Source organism: Apteryx mantelli, chromosome 1 (assembly GCF_036417845.1).
Source record: "Apteryx mantelli isolate bAptMan1 chromosome 1, bAptMan1.hap1, whole genome shotgun sequence".
Taxonomy (NCBI): Eukaryota; Metazoa; Chordata; class Aves; order Apterygiformes; family Apterygidae; genus Apteryx; species Apteryx mantelli.
In genome coordinates, this window is record NC_089978.1 from 17,073,733 (window position 1) to 17,100,056 (window position 26,324).

At 34.3% G+C, this 26,324-nt stretch overlaps 1 protein-coding gene across 1 annotated transcript in view; it reads left to right on the forward strand.

Moving 5' to 3' along the window:
- Positions 1–26,324, forward strand: part of DYNC2H1 (dynein cytoplasmic 2 heavy chain 1) — a 200,611-nt gene that overhangs the window by 18,726 nt on the left and 155,561 nt on the right. Inside the window, exons 21-48 of the mRNA XM_013956014.2 lie at positions 2,242–2,391; positions 3,117–3,322; positions 3,995–4,150; positions 4,243–4,357; positions 4,763–4,933; positions 5,132–5,514; positions 6,260–6,392; positions 6,479–6,596; positions 6,763–6,875; positions 6,963–7,082; positions 8,570–8,720; positions 10,266–10,468; positions 11,021–11,203; positions 11,458–11,640; positions 11,803–12,026; positions 12,874–12,989; positions 14,947–15,146; positions 15,829–16,093; positions 16,443–16,650; positions 17,044–17,173; positions 18,556–18,711; positions 19,715–19,974; positions 20,994–21,240; positions 22,197–22,348; positions 22,900–23,044; positions 24,318–24,420; positions 25,848–26,015; positions 26,141–26,265. Of these exons, the coding sequence (XP_013811468.2) occupies positions 2,242–2,391; positions 3,117–3,322; positions 3,995–4,150; positions 4,243–4,357; positions 4,763–4,933; positions 5,132–5,514; positions 6,260–6,392; positions 6,479–6,596; positions 6,763–6,875; positions 6,963–7,082; positions 8,570–8,720; positions 10,266–10,468; positions 11,021–11,203; positions 11,458–11,640; positions 11,803–12,026; positions 12,874–12,989; positions 14,947–15,146; positions 15,829–16,093; positions 16,443–16,650; positions 17,044–17,173; positions 18,556–18,711; positions 19,715–19,974; positions 20,994–21,240; positions 22,197–22,348; positions 22,900–23,044; positions 24,318–24,420; positions 25,848–26,015; positions 26,141–26,265 (4,884 nt within the window). The remainder of the gene's footprint in view (positions 1–2,241; positions 2,392–3,116; positions 3,323–3,994; positions 4,151–4,242; positions 4,358–4,762; positions 4,934–5,131; positions 5,515–6,259; positions 6,393–6,478; positions 6,597–6,762; positions 6,876–6,962; positions 7,083–8,569; positions 8,721–10,265; positions 10,469–11,020; positions 11,204–11,457; positions 11,641–11,802; positions 12,027–12,873; positions 12,990–14,946; positions 15,147–15,828; positions 16,094–16,442; positions 16,651–17,043; positions 17,174–18,555; positions 18,712–19,714; positions 19,975–20,993; positions 21,241–22,196; positions 22,349–22,899; positions 23,045–24,317; positions 24,421–25,847; positions 26,016–26,140; positions 26,266–26,324) is intronic.

Below are 26,324 nucleotides of genomic sequence, written 5' to 3' on the forward strand. Positions count from 1 at the left end.
AGTAACCTTTGTTGTGCAGGGGGAGCAAAACTTTGCATGGTTTTTAAGGTATGGACAAGCCATTCATTTATATGGTGACATAACAATATTATCTCTTTTATTCTTTTTTCCTTCCTTAATAATTCCTAAAATTTGATTTACTTCCCACTACTCAGATTAAGCTGGCATTTTTGTAAAACTAGCTATCATAGCCCAAAGATCTCAATCCTGAACTGCAATTGTTAGTCCAGAATTCAACATTTTACATGTGAAATTAGGATTATTTTTTCACATATGTATCACTTCATGGTTAGCTGCTTGAATTTCATTTGTTATTGTTGGTCACCGTTTCTTCTAATTTCTTTCTGCAGTTCTTCACAGGTGAGTAGTTTTAATGGCTTGAATAACAGTATCATCAGTAAAGATTGTCATCTCACAGCTTAATCTCCATTTCCAACTCTTTTATAAACTCCATGAGCAGCCCAGCACAAATACCTACAGAACTCCACCAGACGACCTTTTCCTTTTAGGAGAACTACCCATTTACCCCTGTATCTGTTTCCTGTCTTTTACACAATTAATTATCTGTGCAAAGACCTTGTTCTTATGTCCAGGTTACCTGGTTTCCTTAAAACCTTTGGTGAGGGGTTGCATTAAAAGCTTTTTGGAAACCCAGCTAGAATATGTTAATCCCTTTATCCATATTCTTACTCATATCTTCAAAGAATTCTGGTTCTACAAAATTCTGGAATTCTACAAAAGCCATATTGACTCTTCCCAAATAGATAATATTTATCCAGAATACAATTCAATTCTAAATGAACGTACCTCAGTTTAGGTTATGTGTGCAGGTGTCTGCGGTCATGTACTATTAATATACTCAACTAGAGCCTGATTCAGTTGCCCACACATACAATTCTAGAGTTGAGATGCAAATCTGACATGCACACAAGACTGGCAGACATAACAAAGGAGTTATGGGAGATCTTTACCTTTTTGTAGCTGTAGCTGGATGCCAGGCAAATGCCCCAGGACATCTGAAATGGCCCTAGTCAGAGTGTGTTGGAAACTGAATGAAGTCTCCAGTGAATGTAGTCAGTTGTAGCCTGGAGAGCAATTTTCACCCTAGAGTAAGACACTTTGTAGCTGAACCTCCTAAACTGCTTTCTTGGCTCAATTCAGTTGTTCAGACATGGGTATCTACTGCTTTTTGAGACATCCTGGCATATCTGAGAGATCCATACAAAGCTGGCAGATATGACACAGGCCATATAGAAGATCCATACCTTTTGGGGGCAGCAGCTTGAAGGCAGGTGGGATACAGTAGGGGATCTCAAATAGTGCTGGAAACCTCTGTTGTCAGATAAATTGAGACGTCAATGTTTTGACTTCATTGTCAATGATCTTCTTTGACAATAATGGAATTCTAGATGCCTACTTGACATACAGGGACATATAAGTTAAGTCTATGTACAGACATCTAATTTTAGCTTTATCTTTAATTGAGTTTCATTATTTCGCTGCTAACTCAAAAAGAGCTGCTTGAGGTTGGCTGTAAGGATTTGCATTTTATAACTCTGTGAGATTTGTTGGATGTTGTAGAGAATTCTCTGTAATATACAAAACAATATTCCTCCTCATCATTAGTGCCTGTTGTCACCATTTTTAAATGAATGCATACATAACGACTTTTTGGAAGGCATGTAAAACTGTGCATTTATTTCAGTTTATTCTGACTTTTGTATTATAGAGCAGTTTTAATTTTTTAAAATTTGGTTGGCTCTTAGAACGTGTAAAGAAAAACCTTTGAATTTTTTTCCCATTATCAGCAAAAAAAAATTCTTACTCTTTCTATGAATATATTACTCATTTACTTGAAGTGTCTCTGCTCCTGCTTTCTGTGATTCCATATATATTCATACTTACTGAATTTCTGTTGTTCTGATATTGCTCCTGGATCTGGTTGTGTGGAACTCTGCAATATAGAAGAAGTAATTTGCTTAATTCATAGTAAGCATTCATTTCTGTATATCTCATTTCAGGATTAAGGTTTAGAATTTCTCTGAATTATCTTGGATATTATTTTTTACAATGTTTTACTGTTATTATGTAAACAATATTAAAAAAGCAGCTATATATAGGCATATAATCTGTGCATACACAGTTGAGGATTCTTATGTATTTATTTAAGAAGTTTTTGTAAACAGGATTTGTTGAATTTTTACTTATACACGTGTTTTTTTTAAATCTGTTTGAATTTAGATTTTTCCCCTGTTTCAAGAGGCTGAAGATAAAAACAAACTCTTGCGGACTGTGGCTGGTACAGGTTTGGACACTATCAGTAGCCTAAGAGCTACATGGGATAAATTTGAATTAATGATGGAAAGCCATCAGCTTATGATTACAGAGCAGGTAACAATGAAAGATTAATATTTTACCTATGTTGATATTAGTTTGAGTAAGTCTGGAGAAATATTTTTCCTGGATTAAATAAAATCCGTGAATGTTCTTAGTTCAGTGTTAACAACAGTGTTAGTGACATGAGTGAGAGCCTTAAAAGGAAGAATACTTGAACTATTCAGACAAAACCTAGGTGCAACTTGTGTAGAACTGATGCATTGTGTAGAAATGAGCATTACATTGCTGTACTTGTCTCTTAAGAGCTTTCAGAAGAAAAGCATGTGGCTTAATGAGGTTAACTGAAGGATAAACAAGATGGCAGTTTAAAAAAACATGTTTATCATTTTATCATGTTATTAATACTGATGCTTAATACTTTTTTTTTCAGAACTCTGCTAAACTGTATGCAGTCCTGTAATTGCCAGTTCATAGGTAGATTGCTGAACTCATTTGAAGTACCACTGAAGATATCATATGCCATGCAAATATAGCAATTCTTCTATGTGCTACTAGTTGCAGGCTTAACAGATAGCATAGGCCAAATAAATAGGTCTTAAATAGCAGCAAAAAAAACATTAGTACCCTCTTTTTAAAACATAGAAGGATAAAGATGAGCTATTTCTTAGAGTACAGTATTGTACAAGAAGTTGAAACAATGTGGTTACTTTGTTTTTGTTTGGTTACTAATTGTAGTTACAAACTATGAAAAGAATGTTATTTTAACTCTTGCTTTACAGATTGAAATGATGAAAGGAAATGTGATGTCACGTATTAATATATATCTCCAGAATCTGGAGAAGTTTAAAGCTCGTTGGGATCAGCTAAAGCCAAGCGATGATGTCATTGAAACAGGTGATCAGGATGTGCTTGAGAAAAGTGCTCAGATCATACAGGAAAAAAGAAAAGAATTTGATGAACTTGAAACCATGAAGGAAAAACTCATGTATGTTTGTTTCTCTCTTTGTACTGCTCATAATAATGTGCAGATCTTCTGCAGTAATAGTGTCTCGGAAAAAGTTAACTGAATTTTAAAACCGATAATTTAAAGAATTCAATTTTCTTTATATTACAGGTTTTTCATTAATCTTTAAGCTTTTTTTTTTTCCCCTCGTGTTGCATAACATAACTTTTTTGATTTTTTAAAGTTTGTGGAATGAAAAATTCTGGAAGTCTCTTGGGCTTTGAAATAAGGGAATGCATACACTAAAGGCTTGATTCTGATTTCTGAAATTCTCACTCTAAGAAAAGATTCAAGATATTGGTCCACAAATGCGGAATTATGGCTTTAGTTTTCTTGTAAGTGAAGTGGGCTAGGTCTCACCTCTCCCATTTCTTGAATAAGTGTCCTGTCCAACAGACTGTTTTGCAAACAGGGAGGATTTTTCTTCCAGGTGGCTAGAGAAGGTCACTGTGTAGGACGGTTGTCCCTTGTATTCCTGTATTATTACTGCTTAGGAAAGAGACTATAACAAAATTTCAGTTGGCAGCAGTATTTCTCAATGAAGCCAATGACTTTTCTTAAACGAGTATAGTTATTTCCATACACTAGCATCTCTTAGACCATAAGTGTATAATGGAATGATATAGTGTTTTATGCAACGATCTTTTTTTTCAGTGAAGAGTGCCATCATTTTAAATTGGAAGAGCCTGACTTCTCTTTGTCAACAGCTGTATGTCAAGATATTAAGAGTTGTGCAGAAATCTGGGCATTGTATGAAGAATTTTGTCAAGGTTTTCAGGAAAAAGCCAGAGAAGACTGGATTACTTTTAGGTGCAATTTTCTTACTTTATCTCTCATGGGCATGTACATGTGATTATAGTACTGTTTTATTATGACCTTTTCTATATTTGATTTTCATGCAGGAGTAAAACATACCTGTTTGAAGAGTTTTTGTTTAACTGGCATGACAAAATGAGGAAGATAGAAGAACATACCGTAATGACAGTAAAGTTGCAAAAAGAAGTAGACAAATATAAAGTAAGATCCTAATTATAAAAAGAGATATAAAATCAAAAGAATTCTGGCATTTTGGGGTATTATACTTCATTGTGTAAACTTATACAAAACTCAATTCATAAAATAAAGTTACTTAAAGTTTTAAGAAAATGTCTCCTGATACTGTTTTGAACACTGCATTTATCTTTTGAAGAGGCCTTTAGTTCCTTACAGTGGACAGGAGGGTCATTACAGTTTTCATGGACACACATTTAGCAATGAATTTTCTTCAGAGTTACATCTTAAACATTAAATTTAGGAATTGAAAAAATGTGCTTCAGTTTGGAAATGTTAATTTTTGTTTTGTTTTGATAGCATGTAACTGTAATTAAACAGATACAGTTTTCTTAAAGACTAGATAGATTCAGATATGCATTTTTCCCATAGACGGTAATTCCTCTCCTAAAATATGTCAGAGGAGAACATCTTTCTCCAGACCATTGGCTGGATCTTTTTCGTCTTCTGGGTTTTCCCCGAGGCACGACACTTGAGGGTTTGTTATTCGGAGATCTGCTTAAAGTGACTGATGCCATTTTAGAAAAAGCAACAGAACTTAAGGTATGAATTAGGACAAGTAAAGTTACTGTATTTTTATTATACGTTTTATATAGTCTTTGGTAAATGCAATCATGTTTTTCCATATTATCTATACTTTTGTGTGCTTGTTTGTATTTCTTCTTATTATAGAAGTACAGAATGGAAAATTTATGTTGAGCTCTATAGTTTTGAACAAAACATATTTATGCTTTTAAATAGGATTTGAATTGTCGGGCACAAGGTGAAGTCACAATCAGAGAAGCATTACGTGAGCTTGAACTCTGGGGAGCTGGAGCTATCTTTACATTAACAGATTATGAAGACAGCCAAAGCAAGACTCTCAGGCTTATTAAAGACTGGAAAGACATAGTCAATCAGGTTGGAGATCATCGTTGTCTTCTACAGTCCCTCAAGGACTCCCCGTATTACAAAGGTTTTGAAGATAAAGTGTCCATCTGGGAAAAAAAGTTGGCTGAGCTGGATGAGTATCTGCAGAATTTAAACCAAATTCAAAGGAAATGGGTCTATTTGGAACCCATATTTGGTCGTGGAGCTCTACCCAAAGAGCAGGCTCGTTTTAACAGAGTTGATGAAGACTTTAGGTTAGTGTTATGGAATACAACTTATTTTTTATAATATTTTTGACATATGTCTAGGCCAAAACATTCTTCACAGTGAACTAACATAAAGAACAATTGGAATATGTATGGAGATGAAGGTCAGCAACAGGAATTCAGTAAACATAGATGAGTGGCAGTGACATAGGTCTGAACAGAGGGGTTTGTAGGTAGATTTCACGTAATGGGGTACCTGTGAAGAAGGGAATATTCTGAATCACATGAAACATCAAAGATTATGAACAAGGCAGACAGAAGATGCATTTTGTTAACAGAGGTAATGTAATTGTTTTTCAAGAATCACTTCTTGCTCAAGACAAGCACTTATTTCCCTAAGAAATTACATAACTGGAATTTTAGGTTTATTTGTTCAAAACAAGCCATGCAGATAGATAGGAGATTTTAGAGATGTAGAAATACATATACCCTGTCTTGATTTGAGTTGAAATGACTTGTTGAAAGGGAATAAAGGCCAAGAATTGAATTTTCTTGTTTTTGGATAGAGGTAGCAAGAAAGAGCCATTATTACAATTTTATTGGAGATGTATTGATGTAAATTTTGAAAAGTTTCAGCATAAACTAAAAATTGAAAGTTATATATCATATATATATATATGAAAAAAATATGACTTGTCTGTGCTTTATTTTTTTTAGATAATTACATATATAATATTTAGACTAAAACAGTAATGGTAGTTTTATAAATTATTTCCATTTTTCTTCTGTCAAGATCAATTATGTCTGATATCCAGAGGGATAATAGGATAACGTCACTGAATGCCCGGACAGGATTAAGAAATACCTTAATTACCATACTTGACCAGCTTCAGAGGTGTCAGAGATCTTTGAATGAATTTTTGGAGGTACAGTTGACTTTAATTTAGGTTTCTATAAGAATAACTAAGTTTGAATTTAAATTAACAAAAATTATTTCTTTTGTTTGTTACAGGAAAAACGCTCAGCATTCCCTAGATTCTATTTCATTGGAGATGATGATTTATTAGAAATCTTAGGACAGTCCATGAATCCTTTGGTCATCCAGTCTCATCTTAAGAAACTTTTTGCTGGTAATGCATTTGTCATCTTTGTGAAATGCACTTATTTAGAAAGAAGTTTCTTCAAAGCTAAGTAATCTGTTGCAGATTTTTTCTCCCTTACTGCTATCAGACATCAATAAATTAATGTTTAAGACTTTAACAACAAAAAACTTCATTGCCATTTTCTGATTAATAGGCATTAATAGTGTGAGCTTTGATGAAGAATTTAAATACATAATTGCCATGAAGTCAGTAGAAGGAGAAACTGTGCTACTTAAAAACAAAATTCTTCTGTCAAATGATGTGGAGGTAAGAAAATCATATCCAAATATAGTTCAAGAATCTTTGAGAATTAAATTTTAATGTAACTTTTGAGTTTTTTTATGTTTTTGTCAGGTGTGGCTAAGCAGTTTGGCTTTGGAGATGAAGGAGACCCTGAAAACATTGTTACTTGATTGTGTTACTGCTGGAAAAAGATCACAAGATTCAATTGATCCATCTCTCTTTCCTTCTCAGGTAGTAGGTGATCCAGTATCACCACTGTGTAGTCTTAGATTTATCAAATAAGTTAATTTTTGAAGGCTTCTCAAAAATTGGGTAGGTGTGTCCGGTTCTGGGCTCCCCAATGCAAGAGACACATGGAGCTACAGGAGTGAGTCCAGTGAAGGGCTGCTAAGATGATTAAGAGAGTGGAGCATCTCTCCTCTGAGGAAAGGCTGAGAGAACTGGGACTGTTCAGTCTGGAGAAGAGAAGGCTGAGGAGGGATCTTATCAATGTGTATAAGTATCTGAAGGGAGGGTGTCAAGAGGATGGGACCAGACTCTTTTCAGTGGTGCCCAGTGACAGGACGCGAGGCAACGGGCACAAACTGAAACACAGGAAGTTCCATCTGAACATGAGGAAAAACTTTTTCACTGTGAGGGTGACAGAGCCCTGGAACAGGTTGCCCAGAGAGGTTGTGGAGTCTCCATCCTTGGAGATATTCAAAAGCTGCCTGGACACAGTCCTATGCAACGTGCTGTAGGTGACCCTGCTTGATCAGGGGTGTTGGACTAGATGATCTCCAGAGGTCCCTTCCACCCTCAACCATTCTGTGATTCTGTGTGATTCTGTGGAGTAGGTATATGGATTTAGAAAAAATAATCTCAGACAAATTTAGTCTATTCACTGAGTTGTCCTGATTTAAAGTAGAGAAATTCTTAAAAATATGCATTCTTTTAATTCTTATGCAAACATTTGAAATACAGAATTCTTTCACATAACATCTGATCCAAAATCTATCTATTTATAGCATTTGGTGTATGTCTTTCTGCTGATCTTAGTTGGTAGTGAAAATTTGATGTGGGCCTGCTAAAACATAGTAACATAGAACATACTTTTACATTTGATTAAAATATTGTTTCTAAAACTTTGAACTACAAGCAGAAACAGTGATGGAAGTGGAATCCTTTTAGGTAACTACAACTAGTAAATTTAGCTACTGTTAATCTTCAGATTGGCATCATTGGTGGAATATTGGTGGATTTTTTTGTTACAGATCTCTCACGTGACCAGTTTGACTGCAACTTCATAGCTCACACAGTATGCTTTTCTAGTGAACATAAAGTAATTAGAATGTAAGTGAAATATAGAAACTAGAATGCAAAATACTGTGTTAGCAGATCAGTGTTGCAAAATATTCTGAGCCTGTTGCTGCAGTGTGCCTAAACACATCGGTTTCAGTCTGACACAACAGTTATTAGGCAAAAAATGCTTTAAAAATGTTATCACTACACTCAATAAGGTAGCAAAGGAACTTTCAAATTTTTGCTACATTTTGTCAGGTTTTAAAGGGTGACTATATTTGTTAGTAAGGTCATAGCAAATGTGTGGCTTTGTTAAAAAAAATGCAGTTAAATACTTTAAATATCAGATTTAATGAGCAATTATAAATGAATTGAAAAACTTTTTTCCTTTGTCTTCTGTTTTTATAAAGTGTAATTTGAATCTTTCTCTTCCCAAGATTCTTTCCTTGGCAGAGCAAATTCAGTTCACTGAAGATGTTGAAAATGCTATCAAAGAGCGTAATCTACAGCAATTAGAATTAGAACTCCTGGCTAAACTGGAACATTATACTAGCATAGATACTAGTAGAGAAGATACTGGGAGTACAGGTATAAAAATGATCTTTAATATATAAGTCCTTACAATGAATGTATAGTTGTATAGTATAGAATTTATAACATTGCATTTATTTAAGCAGGCAATTACGTAAAGTTATTTATCTAATATTATTGACAAATTTAGTATAGTTAATATTTCAGAATGAATAATAGATTTTTTTATTTAGAAACAAAACTATCCTGGAGCATTCATATACAGTATTTGCAAATCACTTTAATTTTTTTGTAACTTTGTATATTTACTATTGTATATATATACTAATAATTTGTCTTCATCTACTGAACTCTGCTCCAGTGTTATGTTCCACTGGAACTATCCAGACAGCATTTGAAGTACATGATGTCATGACAGTATATTCTATACAGCTATGTAGGTGACTTTCTTTCTCTTTTTCTGCATCTCAACTAGTCATTCTTGAGTGCCTCTATAGCAAATACTAGAAACTAGTTACTCTTGAGGTATGATTGTTCTGATGCTTATATTGTCTGAATGGCTCAGATAAATTATGCCTTAGAGTATGCGTTCCTCTCTTTTGAATAGAAGAGGAGCTTTGGATGACTAGTGCAGATGTAAAATTCTACAGCCCAGGCTACATGAGGTGACTCTTAGCCTGTAAGTATAAAAAGACTCAGTCTTGACATACAGGTGACAATGTTCCCATTATGTTTGTATAACTGCTTACTCTACTAAATTCTAGTTTAGAATGTATGAACTGTTAATATCTGATACATCAATTAGGAACATGATTCATCTCACCTACCTTTAGCCATTTCTAAATTTGGCGCTTTATCTAAGCTACTTTTCTATGCTCCTTCTATTCGTCGTTGAAGAAATGTCACTACTTACAGAGGAGTATTTGTTCCACCTATTGTAGGATACACTTACAGTAACATTTTAGTTTGGGTAATAGATACAATTTTGAAGTGAATCTTCTGATTATCTCCACTTACCTTGCTTGAGTTCACATCATGGAATGGCCTTAGAGCACACAAACTGGATTTCTTTCAGATGAAACTAAATTAAAAGAGGTGCTCTCAGAGTACGTGTAATGCAGTCTATTGGTGAAAGATCATTCAGTCCACAGCATCAGCCTAGTTAGTCTGAAGTAAAATCTCCAGAATGAGCATGATTGTCAGGTCCTGAACATCAGCTGTTTCACTTAACAGATTGTGCCTCGCTGATTACTAAAGTGGACATTGCTGTAAACACTCGCGCTGTAAAATTCTGGAAAAAATAGGCTTTCTGGAAGAGCCTGTACTCTATTACTCTACTCTGTTGAGTGTAGAGGCAGACAAAATGACTTGGAATAGGCTAACCACCTGTCTTTTAAAGGACTGAAGATACCTGATGATTCACACCCTCTGTCAGGTTCTCATTTTATGCTGATTGCTTTGGATAATTAATAATCTTTCTGTACATAATTAAAATGAGATCTGAATAAAATCAACTGATAATGGCAAGCGGCGTAAAGAACTTGAGAATGGCTAATATGCATCTTATTACATTGTTGTATTTTTTTTTGTGGTTATTTGCAGAATCGGGAATCCTTGAGCTCAAGCTTAAAGCTCTGATCCTTGATATTATTCATAACATTGATGTGGTCAAGCAGCTAAATCAAGCCCAGGTTCACAGTGTTGATGACTGGGCTTGGAAGAAGCAGCTGAGATTCTATATGAAAGACCAAAAATGTTACATTCAAATGGTAGATGCTGAACTCCAATATACTTATGAGTATCAGGTATGGTATTTTTAATTCTCACTTGGTAGCTTTTAAATATATGTAAAATAGTTTGTTATTTCACTCAGGCTGCTAGTTGCCTCCCCACTGTTCTTCCAGTTTTCTTCCACTTTTCTTCCAATTTTTGCCCTTAGCATGCTATTTCATAGAAAATACTAAAAAATAGGGTAATCATTTTTGTTCTTGAGATTAATGGGGTAAATGTGACTTGTATGGAAAGCAGCTGCAATATCATATAATTAAATATTTTATAAACAGTAGGGGAAGCTTGCTATTTTTACGTATTTGAGCGCAGTTTCATCTGAGTTGTCCCCTTTTAAAGTCATTTTCTGTAATTCTAAAAAATGCATAGTGGTTTGACAGTAGATATGCAGAAGACTGAATATAAAATCAGGAAAACTTCATAGTTGTAAACAAATTCATGTACTTAAAAAGATAATAAACTTAATTATATTATCATGTATTTTCAAATTAATGGGTAATGAATGAAATTAATAAAATGACATCTTAATTTCTGTGTACCAATCCAAACATTTTTTTTTGTTTCTCCAGGGTAATTCCCCTAAGCTTGTTTATACACCTTTGACAGATAAGTGTTACCTAACTCTTACTCAGGCTATGAGGATGGGCCTTGGAGGAAATCCCTATGGTCCAGCTGGAACTGGAAAGACGGAATCAGTAAAGGCCTTGGGTGGACTTCTTGGAAGACAAGTATTAGTCTTTAACTGTGATGAGGTGAATATAATTCTGTAAAATTTAGGAAATGAATATCTATGCACTATATAATTCATAGGACAGTGGAAGTACTGGAAGTACTGTGAAAGTCTTCTGGATTCTGGAAGTACTTTGGTAATTTATCAGTTTCCCATTGGTAGTTACTTAGAAATTTTGGGATATTTCCAATGACATATTTTTGAATAGCTGGGAAGACAGTCTTTCATTATTTTCTTGGTGCTTGAATTTTGACAGAATTCTTTTTTTATTTTAAGGGCATTGACGTGAAGTCAATGGGGCGCATATTTGTAGGCCTGGTCAAGTGTGGTGCCTGGGGCTGTTTTGATGAATTCAATAGGCTTGAGGAAGCTGTATTGTCCGCAGTATCCATGCAAATTCAGACAATTCAGCATGCTTTGAAGAAACATAGTCCTGTATGTGAATTGCTTGGCAAAAAGGTACAGCAAAACATATTTATTTTCTTCCTGTAAAGCTAGTCTATAAATAATGAATATCCACTAACTCAAAAACTGTCTACTGCAACTAAACATCATCCACCCAACATTTCTTGATACTGTTTTATATTACAATATAGTATTACAATGTACTTCTAATGCTAGGTTGAAATGGATCATAATTCTGGAATTTTTATCACTATGAATCCTGCTGGAAAAGGTTATGGAGGAAGACAAAAACTGCCTGATAACCTCAAACAACTTTTTAGGCCAGTTGCTATGACCCATCCAGACAATGAACTCATTGCAGAAGTGATTTTGTATTCAGAAGGCTTTAAGAATGCTAAAGCACTGGGTAGAAAATTAGTGGCTATTTTTAATCTAGCCAGGTAAGCTTATTTTTAAAATATTGCTTAGTTATGTTTCTATCTTTGTAATTCTCTTTCCTCCTACTTTTATTGTAGCATTGCTCCATATGGTTATCTCACTGGAATCTTGTTTCTTCTCCATCCAGTCTATAGCAAATCATGACTATGCAAATAGAATCTACACATAATTTCTGTTAATTTTCTGTAATATTTTATGACTTAGATATTACAGAAAGCTATGTGTCAGAAGCAAAACTGGACATCAAACTGCAGGTTTAGAGTCATCTGAAGTTTTACATTCAACAGAGCTCCTTTGATACTGAATGGTATACCATGCAAATCTCTGTAGTTACTAATTTAAAATACTTCCAAAATAGAAATATTACAATGTATCAGGAGGTTCAAATATAAGAAGATGTGGAATGAAGTTACAATCTCAAGGTGGCAAAGTACTGCTCCCCTACTACCTTCATTATTTCCTTCTTTTCTATTTGTAGTTAACCATGAATGTGAGCATATGACTGTTTGCATGGTTAAGCATTCTGTTGAATTTTGATTCTTGAAGTTGTTGAAATGCAATTTGGTTATAAGTATGCGTGTTAGAGAAACCAAAATTATAAATTACCAGAGATGTAAATTAATGCTATTAGGGAAAATAATAAATACATTAGGTGTTGAATATACTCCCTCTGAAAATTTCAGTGTATCGTTGCTGATATGTCTGAAATTTGTTATGGATTGTGCTACATCTACATATCTATTTTTGTTTTGTCTGAGAACATTTTATGAACATATTCACTGGCCAAGTAAAACAAATTCTGGAGCTATCACTTGAAGCTTACTTCAGCATTGCTGTTTTTAAATTTAGGGAGCTTCTGACACCACAGCAGCACTATGACTGGGGCTTACGAGCATTGAAGACTGCTTTGAGAGGCTGTGGCAATCTCCTTCGTCAGCTGAAGAAGTGTGAAACGAAGGAAGAAAGTAAGGTTGACTGTGCCAAACTTTTGATTATTTAGGAAGTTGTATGGAAATAATTATCTACAGCTTTCTTGTTCACTGAAGTTTTGAGAAGCTGTGTCTTGGATCTAGAGGCTATACAGAAAAGAGAAAAAATTCTGTGAAAGTTCTTCTTTGTCAGGAGATTACAAAAGACTGTTGTCATGTCTCTTATATGACAAGATACAGGAATTTGTTCTGGGGTAATTCCAGAACGATTCCCAAAGCCTGTAGTTTTCACCTGATTTCAGTCAGGCATGTCCAGCCTCTGATGCTGTTCTTACTCATCAGTCATCGTACCATTTAGATTCTGTTTGAAGTTTGTTATCACGTGGCAAAAAATATGAACCAAATTACCTAGATATAGATTGGTAGATATAGGCCAATATAATGACAGATAGAAATGATAGACATGTATTGGACTGATTTTTCTAGGTGTTTTAAATGAATGGTTGTAATATTTTGTTTATATATTAAATTGGTGGGATTTAAGATTTTAAGGCGGATAAAAGTTTCAGATCTTTAGGACACAACTACTACTGCTTCTTGTTTGCTTAACCAGCATACGTCTGTCCTGGCTATAGCAATAGTTTTTAGAGACAGCCTTGGTTTACAAATTGTGGCATAGTGAATGGCCTGTAAAAAATTTGTAATTAACGTTTTGGCTCTGCCAAAGAAAGGTTACCAGCAATATGATTTATGGTGCATTTTCATCAGTGTTCCTAGCTATGCCTTTTTTTAGCTTCATGTTTGAATATGTGAAATTTTCTGAAAATTGTTTAGTCTGGCTTAAATTACAGTTGTCTTGCCCCTGGAAAGATTTCTTTGGTTTTTTTTGTTTGTTTCGTATCTCTTGGCTTTTCCAAAGAATGCCGTTTCCTGTTTCTGTACATTTTCTTGTATTGTTGAGTCAAAATTTTTTGTCATGTCAAAAAGCTGGCTTATTTTCTTAAATATTACTTTAATTTTGTATAACTTGCTTTGGAAAACCAATTAAGCCTTTCAAAAACATGTTCCTAAGTGTCGATATTTTTCCTCATAACTTTTGCATCTTCTAGTGAGAAAATTTGCCTGTGGAAGCAGTTGTGCTTAAAGTATTTTTCAAGATGAAGAGTCTTGAAGTTTTTCCAAATCTTAGCAGGAAATACTAATCTTCAGGATCTTGCACATGGCAGGGGGAGAGGGGGAACAGAAAGGGAGGTTAGAGAATGGAGACTTTCTTTCCCATGGGTTGAATCTGGTGTATTGTGCATTCTGGTTTGGGGCAATCATTTACTCAGAAGGAAGGCAGAAATAGAGGATGATTTTCACCTGTGCTTCCTAATACTTCTCTCTGGAAATTTGTGTGTTTTACATGAGAAAGTCATTTGATTAAAAAAGCAAAAACAAGAGATCAGAGCCTTGCTTTTTACTTCATGAGTATCTATTTTTTCAGTAGAATAAATCTTTCTTGTGGCTGTTTTCCTTCTGGTCCCATGACTCTTACATTTCCATGGTACCTCAGATTCCGTATTGGAGAATGTTCACTTCTAGAATATTTTGTAGCTAGTTAGGACACCCTTCAGAGATGCGACTTCAAACTGGCTCTGGCTGAGGGAGGTCTAGAATCTAGGTCCTTCATTTTTGATATGAGTGGGCCAACAATAGGCTAACATGCACTGCTACTCGTACTCCTGATTTAGCTATTAGGCTTTCATGTAATAGCTGGGCAGCATCATGACCATCCCCTGTCTGTAGAGAAGGCACTTGTAAGCATATATGATACTTACAGTAAAGCAGCCATCTAACTTCCAAGTAGGGCCGTATCTAGATTGGACTGTAGTCTGAGCAGTGATTCTGCCTTTGATGTTTTATCAGTATGGTTTCAAGTGCTGATATAGTTCAACCAGGAAAAATTAAAATTAAACTTACCTGGCTCTTATTTTTTATTTTCTCCCTCCAGTTAATGAAAGTCACATGGTGGTCCAGGCTTTGCGGCTTAATACCATGTCAAAGCTTACATTTGCAGACTGTGCACGATTTGATGCACTGGTTAAAGATGTCTTCCCTGGCATTGACTTTAAAGATGTGGAGTATGCTGAGTTAACTGCAGCTTTACAACAAGCCTTTGAAGAAGCAAATTTGGAAATTATAAGCACCCAGGTAAATATCAACTATAGCTACAAAACAAAATGAGTTGTTCTGAATTAGGAGTAATGAATATTACATGCATTTGATTCAATTCCTTTTGTTTTTCAAAGAAATCTGTTACAAAAAAATGAGAAGAAAAACTGAAAGTTAGATTTTAATTAAATGTATATGAATAATAGCTGTGTGTGGCCACAGCATCTGTGGCCTGAACTCATCTCCCAATCACTTGTGTAATTGTAAGAAAAATAGTGCAAGAAAATTTAATAATAAGGTGTGAGCATATGGTACATAGTTTAGTTCAAGCCAGGTACAAACTCTTATTAACATTTTTGACAATAAAAGAATTAATTATGTGAACATTTGTTTTTATCTAGCAATTGTGTGTCTTAGCTGTATTTATTTTAGGGCTAGCTGAAATTTTGGGACTGAAGTTTCTTTAGTTTCGCAGTAAAAGTATGTCCAAAGAGGACTGATATTTTGTATTAGTAATTCAGTGAAATGTTTATGGTATGAAAAATAAGTTTATTGATATTCCTTTATATCATAATTTTAATTGCAATTACCTATAATTTCAAAAAATAAAATTATGGAAATAAAATGAATGCATGAAAAATAAAGTAGAAAAGCATGAAAAAAAGAACATGACTAATCCAGCTTTACAAGTTCACATAGCCATTTATTCTTTAATATTTAGATCAAGAAGGCTTTGGAATTGTATGAACAACTACATCAAAGAATGGGTGTAGTTATTGTAGGTCCAAGTGGTGCAGGTAAATCAACACTTTGGCGGATGTTAAAGACAGCGCTGGGTAAAACCGGGAAAGTAGTGAAACAGTATACTATGAATCCTAAAGCTATGCCTCGACATCAGTTACTTGGCCATATTGACATGGATACCAGAGAATGGTCTGACGGCATGCTTACAAACAGTGCTCGACAAGTGGTACGAGAACCCCGAGGTATGTCTATGAAAGAGTGTATGTATCACTATGCTTAATTTACTGAAATTGCTTATTTTCAGTTACATTTTTAAATTATGTTATTTTTAATTTGTGGATAGTATAAAGTAAAAAAGACTTTTGGTGACAATCATAGTCAAGAACATTGATCTGCACTTCCCAAGTTTTTGTGATAAGAAAGTAAGTACAAATAGATGTCAGAGGGTGACAAATGTAAGGGGTATCTTTAAAAAACTTATATTTAAATCACAGTGAATAAAAAGTAATAAACAATGTTAAAATAGCAAGGAGTCATGTTCTTTAAGTGTTTTTCTTGTGTTTGATAATCTGTTTTTGTGTCTGGAAATAGACATTACTTCATGGATAATTTGTGATGGTGACATTGATCCTGAATGGATTGAATCTTTGAATTCTGTTCTGGATGACAACAGATTGTTGACTATGCCCAGTGGAGAAAGAATCCAATTTGGCTCAAATGTTAACTTTATATTTGAAACTCATGATCTTAGCTGTGCCTCTCCTGCTACAATATCTCGAATGGGAATGATCTTTTTGAGGTAAGTCACAAGAATATTACCTACTTTTTAAAGTAGGCAAGTATTCTTACCTTTCTTTTCTTGAAAGGGAGTCTAAACTGTAGAGAGATTTGATTAATTGCTTACACGTACGAAGCAAATCACTGGCAGAGTTTGCCTTAGGTTTCATGTCACTTCTAAGTTGTTCCTTTACAACCTTTTGGCTGGTATATCTCAAGACTTTTTGAAAGAGACCTGGTGGATTATTTGTTTCTGTGTAATCCTCAGAGGGCTCAAATATTGATTGGAATTTCTTATGTTAAAATCTTTCCCTAAACTTTTCGTAGAATTTTGTTGTTCCCCTTGAAGATATCTAGTTGAAGATGTGGCTGTCTTGTTTTTGTTTGAATCTTATTCTGTTTTCTGTTGAGATAGCGATGAAGATACAGATCTCAATTCTCTGATAAAGTCTTGGCTAAGAAGTCAGCCTGAAGAATGCAGATATAACCTTAAAAATTGGATTGGAGACTATTTTGAGAAGGCTTTAAACTGGGTTGTGAAGCAGGTTAGTAAACTGAGTACTTAATCAATTTTCAGCTTCTATTCAGATAATCCATTTTTCTAGACTAACACTGAAGAGCTCATTCATATTAATGATAAATTTTAAGTAAAAAAAAAAAACACAGTGCTTTCTTGATGGCTATTTGCTTAATAAGGTTAATACTGAAACTGTTCTAATCCCTGTGAGTTCCCAGAAACTGATAGCTGTGTTTAAAGTTATAAAACTTTGAATACAGTTTTAACTTGTTAGATTCATGTATTCCTGTGAAACTAAATATCCATATTTAATTTTCCATGCATGATATCTCTCTATATATTTTCAAAGATCTGAAAGATCTAAACATCTAAACTAAAAAAATGAAAAGGTGAAAAAAATGTTTTTCTAAATTTAAGTTACTGTCAATAACAAAAAAAGCTGAAATTTGAAACATTGCACTGATATAGAGTTTTTAATGGGGTGGGGAGAAATATAATGTTACACTCCTAAAATCTGAGATATCTAAAAAAAGTAGTCTGATTATTCAGAATGCTGAATTTTCACAGCTCCCACTAACCTATCCTGTGTTTAAGTATGTAACTTTAGCTCTGTAACACTCTACTCAAAACCTTAACAAAAAAGATTTTTTTTAATATGCAAAAGGTGTAATAACTGTATAGAAAATGATTTTCCTTACAGGTAGGTTTAATTTTGTTTGGTCCAAAACCCTATACATCATCCCGATTCTGTGATTCTAGGATATATATTTAGGGCATTGTTCCTCTGCATGTATGTGCTTTTTTTTTTCTTCTTGAGGTATGTAGATTCTTACCTGACTTCATACATCTTCTGAAGGAATTGCGTTTGCACTGAGCAAATGGCATCTGTTGCATGAAATATTATTTAGGAGAAATCCCTACTGCTGTGAATAGTAAGCTAATATTTGTGAGATCTGCATTACCTCCTGTTGGGGAGTATAAACGGTCCTGTTGTATTTTTAATATTATTTCCCCTCTGGGCTCTTTCCCCCATGCAGATTTTTAGACTTAAAAATACCTTCAGCTGAATACAGAAGAAATAACATGACACTGATCTTGATTCTACAAATCCCCTTTGGCACTAGAGTGCAAAATCTACAAAGAATCCATTTATAAGAGAGATTTTCAATGTACGGTTATGTTGATTTCTTGTAGAGTCTCATAATCTGTATGTTCTGATGGCTTATCATAAACGATGTCAATAGGTTGGAATTAAAACTTTCAAGACAATGCTTAAAAATAATTTCACAGTAGGTGAATTTTCTAGAACAAGAGTGGTGTTCAGATATGTTCATCAATGAGAAATACTGTTAACAAAGCATATTATTATTAAGACTATGCTTTAAATCTGCTACAACTTAAAATTTACAGAATGACTATGTGGTAGAAACAAGTCTAGTTGGAACTGTGATGAATGGGCTATCTCATCTACGTGGATGTACTGATCGTGGGCAGTTTATTATTAACTTGTTACGGGGTCTTGGTGGCAATCTCAACATGAAATCACGACAAGAATTTACAAAACAGGTAATCTTTCTCAGCAAGTTTATCAAAAACTTCTCAGTACACGTAGAAGGATTAGTTATTTTCTATCCTCTAGCACTACAGATTTACAATAATAGAATTTTTGTGCTCTAATTTGTTTGCAATCTGTGTTGTCTTTAGGGAAGTATCTCAGAAGTAGACAGGGTTTTGTATGTTACAGGCAAAGGTGATGTCTATACTGCTAAGTGCATCCAGCCAAGACAGCAATTCCTTGGTGCTATACCAAGTCATATAGAATGGCCTCTGTTCATACTGTTTTATGCAAGGTTCCTCCAGAGCAATGTGTGTCTATACTGCATCTCTAACTCCACAAGAGTTATTTTTTGTGTCTTTTTTCTGTTCAGAATGCCTGAAATAATGTTGGGGGCTGTGGTACACCTCATCTGTGAGGTATCTTACAGCATTATATAGAGGATTAGATGAGCATTATGTGTTGTATGCGCTGTGGTATCATACTGTCTTTGTGTAGCTACATGAGGGCATGAAGACTACGGAGACAGTGTTGGAAAACTATGTGGGTATAGTGGTCCATACTGCCTATAGAAAGCAGTTCCTGGAGACCGTTATCTCCAGAGTTACATCTGGGTTCTGTGTTGGAGTGAATGAAATGGTTCCTTCCAAAAGGCGGTCTGGGAGCTAAGCTGGTCAAGGGTTGTGCTCAGACTCTGGAATTAGCTATTAATGCGCATGAATGAATTATCTTGTTTGTGTGATAAATATTACAAATGTTGCTTTGCTAAATGCAGAGTTAATTTCATGTTGTTTATATTGTGGAAAAATAGTATGTTACTGTTTAGTTAAGGACTTTATTGTAAAGCATATGCATAACGATTAAAGTTTCAAAGACAGACTTAAGGTTATAAAATGCAGAAATTAAATGCTTGATTTTATGAAAGTATGCTTTGAACATTCTTTAGATGAACTTGAAATCGTAGATTTTGTCATCAGGAATATGAATTTAACAGATGCTTAATTTTTTTTAAAGATCTTCAGTTGGGCACGAGAATCTCCACCAGATCCCAGGAAGCCCCTGGATACATATTATGATACTGGCACTGGACAGCTTATGACATATAAACTGAAAAAACCTGAAAATCTAACAGCTGATGACTTCAGTAATCTCCGAACACTTCCTGTTGTCCAAACCCCTGACATGCAGAGAGGTTTAGATTACTTTAGACCCTGGCTAGATTTTAACAATAAGCAGCCATTTCTTCTTGTGGGTCCTGAAGGCTGTGGAAAAGGGTAAAAAATATTTCCTATTTTAAGCAAAATATGTTTCTACCTATGTGATAAAGTGTGTAAAATTTTGTAATAATGCATTTTTCATATGATTTTCTGATTCTTAGTTACAGAAAACCTGAAACAATCCTTCTGTAGTGGCAAATAAGTAAATTCTTTGGAAGATCTCCAGAGAGAGCTCAGGCTCAATTCAGTTGCTTGCACATGGCATGTAGTACCATTTGACATGCCACAGTGTATGTGAGGCATCTGTATGAGACTTGTAGATATGAAACAGGGCCTTTGGAAGACCTGTGCCATTATGGAGCAGTATCTGAGAGGCACGTGATGTATCTGATCTGAAGTGGCACTAGATTCCATGGTGCAGGAAACTGAATTTAGCTCATCCTGTTGCCTTAGATTTCATATTTAGGTGGGTTGAGTCTCCTGCTGGCCTGCCAGGGTATGTATGATTCATCGATTTTTATCAGGAATTTAGATCCTTATCCAAAGAGAAATTGTTTGTTAGGTACTGTTCACAAGTGCTTGTTTTTGTACAGCCATTGGAATCCTGATAATAAATGATATGGATAAAGAGTTATACTGTGGCTCCAATGGATTATGATTCTTAAGAGGAAAAGGTTATTAACTAGTTTCTTCTTTTATCCCTAAGAACGTAGTCTTGATCCTACTTTCTGAAATATGTATGTAGACTGTTGAGGCTTTTCTGCAGAGGCCTGTTGACTTCCACCAAACTCTGTGAAAGCATAGCGACCTGGCAGTTTGCATATATTGTTTCTCAAAGACTAGGTATTTATTTCATGAAGCTCTATACTACTATTTTATTGAATTTCTTGAAAGGAAAATAATGCCATTTTAAAGGCAAGAATATTTAGTTCATCATCTGCAACACCTATTTTATTAATACCATGCAGTGTATATGTTTTAATTCAAAAACTGTAAAATATCTTTGGATACACAGTATTTTTAACACTTTTATGTATTATTTATGCTCGTATATATGTACACTTTTTCTTTGTTAGGATGTTGCTTCGTTACGCATTTTCTCAACTCCGATCCACGCAGATTGCTACCATTCACTGCAGTGCCCAAACTACCTCTCAACATCTTCTGCAAAAAATAAGTCAAACTTGCATTGTAATCAGTACAAACACTGGGAGAGTATACAGACCAAAGGACTGTGAAAGGCTTGTTTTGTACTTAAAGGATATCAACCTGCCCAAACCTGATAAATGGGGAACAAGCGCTCTCGTGGCTTTTCTACAGCAGGTGAACGCTTATGTCTTTGAAATAGATAATAGTTATCTATAAAGATAAAGAGAATTATATGTACTGGAAATAGTTTAGTATAGTTAGTAAACACCTACGTTGATCATTTTCAGAGTTAACATCCTGCATCTGTATTGACATTATTTTTATGTGTAGTTTGATAGAATATATAGGTGTCAGCCAGAACTAAGAGAACATTTTTATTGGGCTTGTAGCCATAAATAATAAAGAGTGCTTACCCCAATAGGTTATAATCTAAGCAATGCTTGACAGTGTAAGTTAATGATGTGACATCATTCTTTTATCAGTATGGACTGTAAGTACAAGTGTAATATTTAAAGTAATTTCATGGGGATTTTGATAACTTTTCCTGCCTAACATACTCCCTTTCTTTTCCTCCACATTTCATTAAGAGCCTCAGAGTACCGTAACCCACCACTTCTTTTTTTATTATTCATTTATACATTGTGTGTATTATCCTTTTTTTTTCTGGATCTGTTCCTTTTTAGTATAATTTTTTCTTTCAGATATAAAACCATTCAATGCTTAAGACTTGGTCAGAGTAAAGTTTTCAGTGCTTTCCTACCATTGATGCCTGCTGCCTACTTTCCTGTTAAAGACAAGAAACCAATAACCAATAACTTTATGTTAGATACTCATCTCCAGGGGAGAGTTATTGACTAATTATGGACAATTCTAGCCTGCATTGGCTTTTCCCTTGACCTCACAACATGTGATACTGACTTTTTTGTTAATAGGATTTTAGAATTGCTTGAGAATTAACATCTTAGACTCTATTACGGAAAAAAACACGGGGACTGAGCATACTGCTGGCAATTAAGAAAACAGTAGTAGCGCTATACTTCTCACTAATTGTGATATATATATATTTTTAAGATACCTTATTGACTATTGACTTTTAATAAAATATTTATTTATTTATTTATTTATTAAAGGTTCTGACATACCAAGGATTTTATGATGAAAATCTGGAATGGGTTGGTTTAGAAAACATTCAAATTGTGGCTTCCATGTCTGCTGGGGGAACATTAGGAAGGCATAAACTTACTACCAGGTTTACTTCTATTGTTCGTATTTGTGCAATCGAGTAAGTACGTGGAAACTCATTTGACTTTGAGAACTCAGATTTAGCCTCTGTTTGTGCCCTTGCTGAATTAAATTTGTACAAAGATGTGGTCTGTGATTGTTTTGGGCATTTTCTAGTCCTTCATGTTTTCTATTATTTTGGGATCTTCAGATTTGATATTGTATTTGGTGCCTCTTGGCATTAGAAACTAGTTAAGGAACAATCTGTAGCTACCTACTGTAGTGAAGTGTTTGAAATATGTTTCCTGTTGCATGACTTTGCTTTCAGTAAGCTGCTGTTTTGCAGCTTTATGTTAAGGTGCTGTTTGTTTACAGGATTAGAGAAATTGAAAAGAAGTTTTGTTAAGTTTGAGCACATTTAAACATGTATTTAGAAAATTTATGAGGATTGCCTATAGCAATAAAAAGAAGTTATGTTACTTAGCTGCTGGGTGGAGGTCTTATTCATTGAAATTTCATGGGACTTTTTGATATAAATTTGAAACTTTTTGTTTTTAAAAAGGAAATTAAGAATGAAATTAATTGATTTTCTTCTGTCTTTTTTCCATGTAGCTATCCAGAGAGAGACCAACTGCAAACTATTTATAGTGCCTACTTGGAACCTGTACTACAGAAAAACCTAAAGAATCATCCTGCCTGGGGTTCTTTACCAAAAATACATCAGCTAGCAGGATCTATGGTTCAAGTGTATGAGCAGGTATAGAAAATTAACTTCTTTTTCTTGGAGATGGAGAATTCAGAAATAAAAATGTTTAATCATTACCTTGGATATTAACAAGAGATTGAAAAGTTTTATCAGTGTTAAAATATAAAGTTTTATCTTTTCCGTAAGGTTGCTCTCAGCATTAAAGAGGTATATATTTATAGAGACTCCTAGATATTAGAACCAAATGGAAAGCATTAAGGGCTCTTGCTTTGCCACAAATTTATTGTATGACTTTGGCAAGCATCTTAACCCATATATACCTTCAGTTCCTGATTTATAAAATGTGGATAATAGTATTTTCCTACTTTCATCTTGTTACACTGAATGAGGAGATAACATACTTTAAAGATTGTTATGTGCTCAGGTATTATGGATGCTATATAAATGCCAAAGAGATTTATGAGGATGTTCCCTTATGCACATCAAGGACTACCTATTAAAATTTTTACACAGTTAAAAAAGGTGTTCAGGCACACAAGTGCCTTTTCTGCCTCTCACTCAAAATTTTAGCCACCTTTGCCTAGCAAAACACTTAAATACTTACTTCTCCTAATCCTGTAAATAGTCTTCCTGGGGTAGGTGGGATGGGTCTGTAAGGGCTTACTGTATGTTCTGAGAATGTCCCTGTCTATACAGAACCATGTTAAAAAACTGGTCTTTGTGACCAAAGAGTGGGTGTAGCTGCCAGTTTGTAGGCACCAAGTAGCTTCAGTTTCATATGATATTATCAATGTATTCTAAGAAACCTAAGTTTAAATTTCATCACACCAGAATTAAATAACTGATGATGACAGTTATTCTTTCAATTAAAGTTCTAAATTCAAATATTCTCTTTGAGTGAAGACTGAGTATTTCTATGATAAGTCATTTATAGTGAGTGAATGTTATTCATTTATGTAGTTTTTTATTACACATTTATATTTCTTTTGCATTTTATATTTGGTAAGATTTATTGTTTTGAAAAGATTGTGTGCTATGTATAATAATGCTACACTAAGAAAGTCCTAGGTAACATATGCAGTTGTTGTTTGCCTCAAAAATGGTACAGAAGAAATGTTCTAATTATGAGAAATTCTTCTGTATTCAGAAAACAGAATTTGCACTATCTTCGCACTTTTCAAAAAAACCAAAAGTGTGCATTAGTAAAATATCTAAATATACAGTCTTAATACAAACCTAATTTATATGGTATTTTAGAAAAAAAAATGTATATTTCCAAGTGGTTTACAATTTAAAACATCTTTTTTTTGACTTCTGTTTTTAGGTACGGGCGAAATTCACAGTTGATGATCACAGTCATTACCTCTTTACACCATGTATTCTTACTCAGTGGGTTCTTGGTTTATTCAGATATGATTTAGCAGGTGGTAAGTCACCAATTCTATTTTCAGTGATAAAGCATTTCTAAAATGTCCCAAGATATTTTTGATGTCGATCTTACTGTTGCAACTTGTTCACCTACTGTACTCCTTTTAAACCATGAACAATCTGTAACTCAGTTGAAGAAAAAGATAGTCTAACAATTTGTTCTGTAACATATAGCAAGCAAATATAAAAACCTGTATGATGTTTTAAAACACGTGGGAGCTATTTGTAGATTAAGGGAAGGAAGTAGGTTGGAACTGTGTTCTTTTCTGTAGGAACCTGTAGTTTCCCCATTACTCCCCTCCCTTTTTTTTTTTTTTTCTTTTTTTTGATGATACAACTTTTGGATTCCCAGAGGCTTGCCACTGATGGTTCTCTTTATATGCTTGGTTGTATATACCTGATGTGGTGACTGTGGAACAACGCCATCTATGACCTATTTAACAAAAGAGGAATATCACAACCCGTAAACATATAGAAATCTACCTCATCTATATAAATATTTATAAATATCTATATAAAGCCTAAATATTCTCATGATCTCGAAATGTGTTTAATTTTGGGTGCTTTTCCAAATAGACAACCTAGGCTTCTTTCTGTTTTCTTTTTGTCCTTCCTTTGAAATTGCCAGATCATGAACAACTGCTCCTTATTATATTTTATTTGTTACATTAATTGGAGCAAAGGGTTACCTAGAGAAGTGGCTTAACACATGTAAAACTGATAAGAATGTTATGCTCATATTCCATTAATTTTTTTGGATCCTCAGATGGTATAAATCAGTGTAGCTCAAATGATGGCAGAAAAGCTACACTGACAGTCAATGAATAAGTAATCTCAACCTGTTAAGGACTGATTGTTTGTATCTGAAGGTGATAGTTGCTTGTGCTTTTTCAGTGATGAGCAATACAGCATGTCATTTACTCCTCACTGAATTTCATCTCACTTTGCTTCTTATTTCTGAGAGGAATGTTGAAGTTTTATATACTCCAATGGCCTTTTATAATAGACACTACCTGTTCTGGGGATTTATTATTACTGTACTACTTACTATCAATCTTTTTCTTGCTCCTTTTAAACAGTCTCCCCTATTTTTTGTTTGTTTGTTTTAATTGCTGGATATTTTGTCATTGTTTATTTTGATTCTGTGTACACCACCTTGTTCATTTCCAACAGGATGCTGGCACTAAACTGGAGAACTTGTTTTAGCAATATGTCTTTAATTTTATCTTGTAATGATACACTAAAATGTTCTTAATCACTTCATAATGTTTGCTTTTTTCTCTTATGTCTTCCATATTGATGCTCTCCTGGTGGTATGTAATCTCACTTACTCATTTTCGATCTCATATTTTGAAATGGAAAATTTGAGAACTGTAGAATTTATTATAAAAATATAAACTTAAACCTCTCTATAAAAATTTTGTAGGATCATCAACACAAACAGTAGACTATGTATTGGAAATTGTTGCTTATGAAGCACATCGTTTGTTCCGTGACAAAATTGTTGGCATGAAAGAACTCTCTGTATTTGATAATGTTTTAATGAAAGTGTTTCAAGGTGACTGGGGCTCAGATGTTCTGGACAATATGGCAGGTAAGGCATTTAAGACGTATTACATAAACTTGAAATACTTGATTATGAACTACCTAGTCCAATCAGTCTGATACCATATAAGTTGAGGACCTGTGCTTCTAAATATTTCCTTTTATTTTTCACAGATATCTTCTATGTAACTTGGGGAGCTTGTCATGAAGCATTCATTGCTCCAGGACAGGCACTACCACCACATGGGAGGCCACTTGGCAGGCTAAACTCAGCAGATCTGAAAGATATTATTAAAAAAGTGAGTCAAGATTAAGGAATATATACAAATACAACTTTAATTTCAAAAATATACAGCAG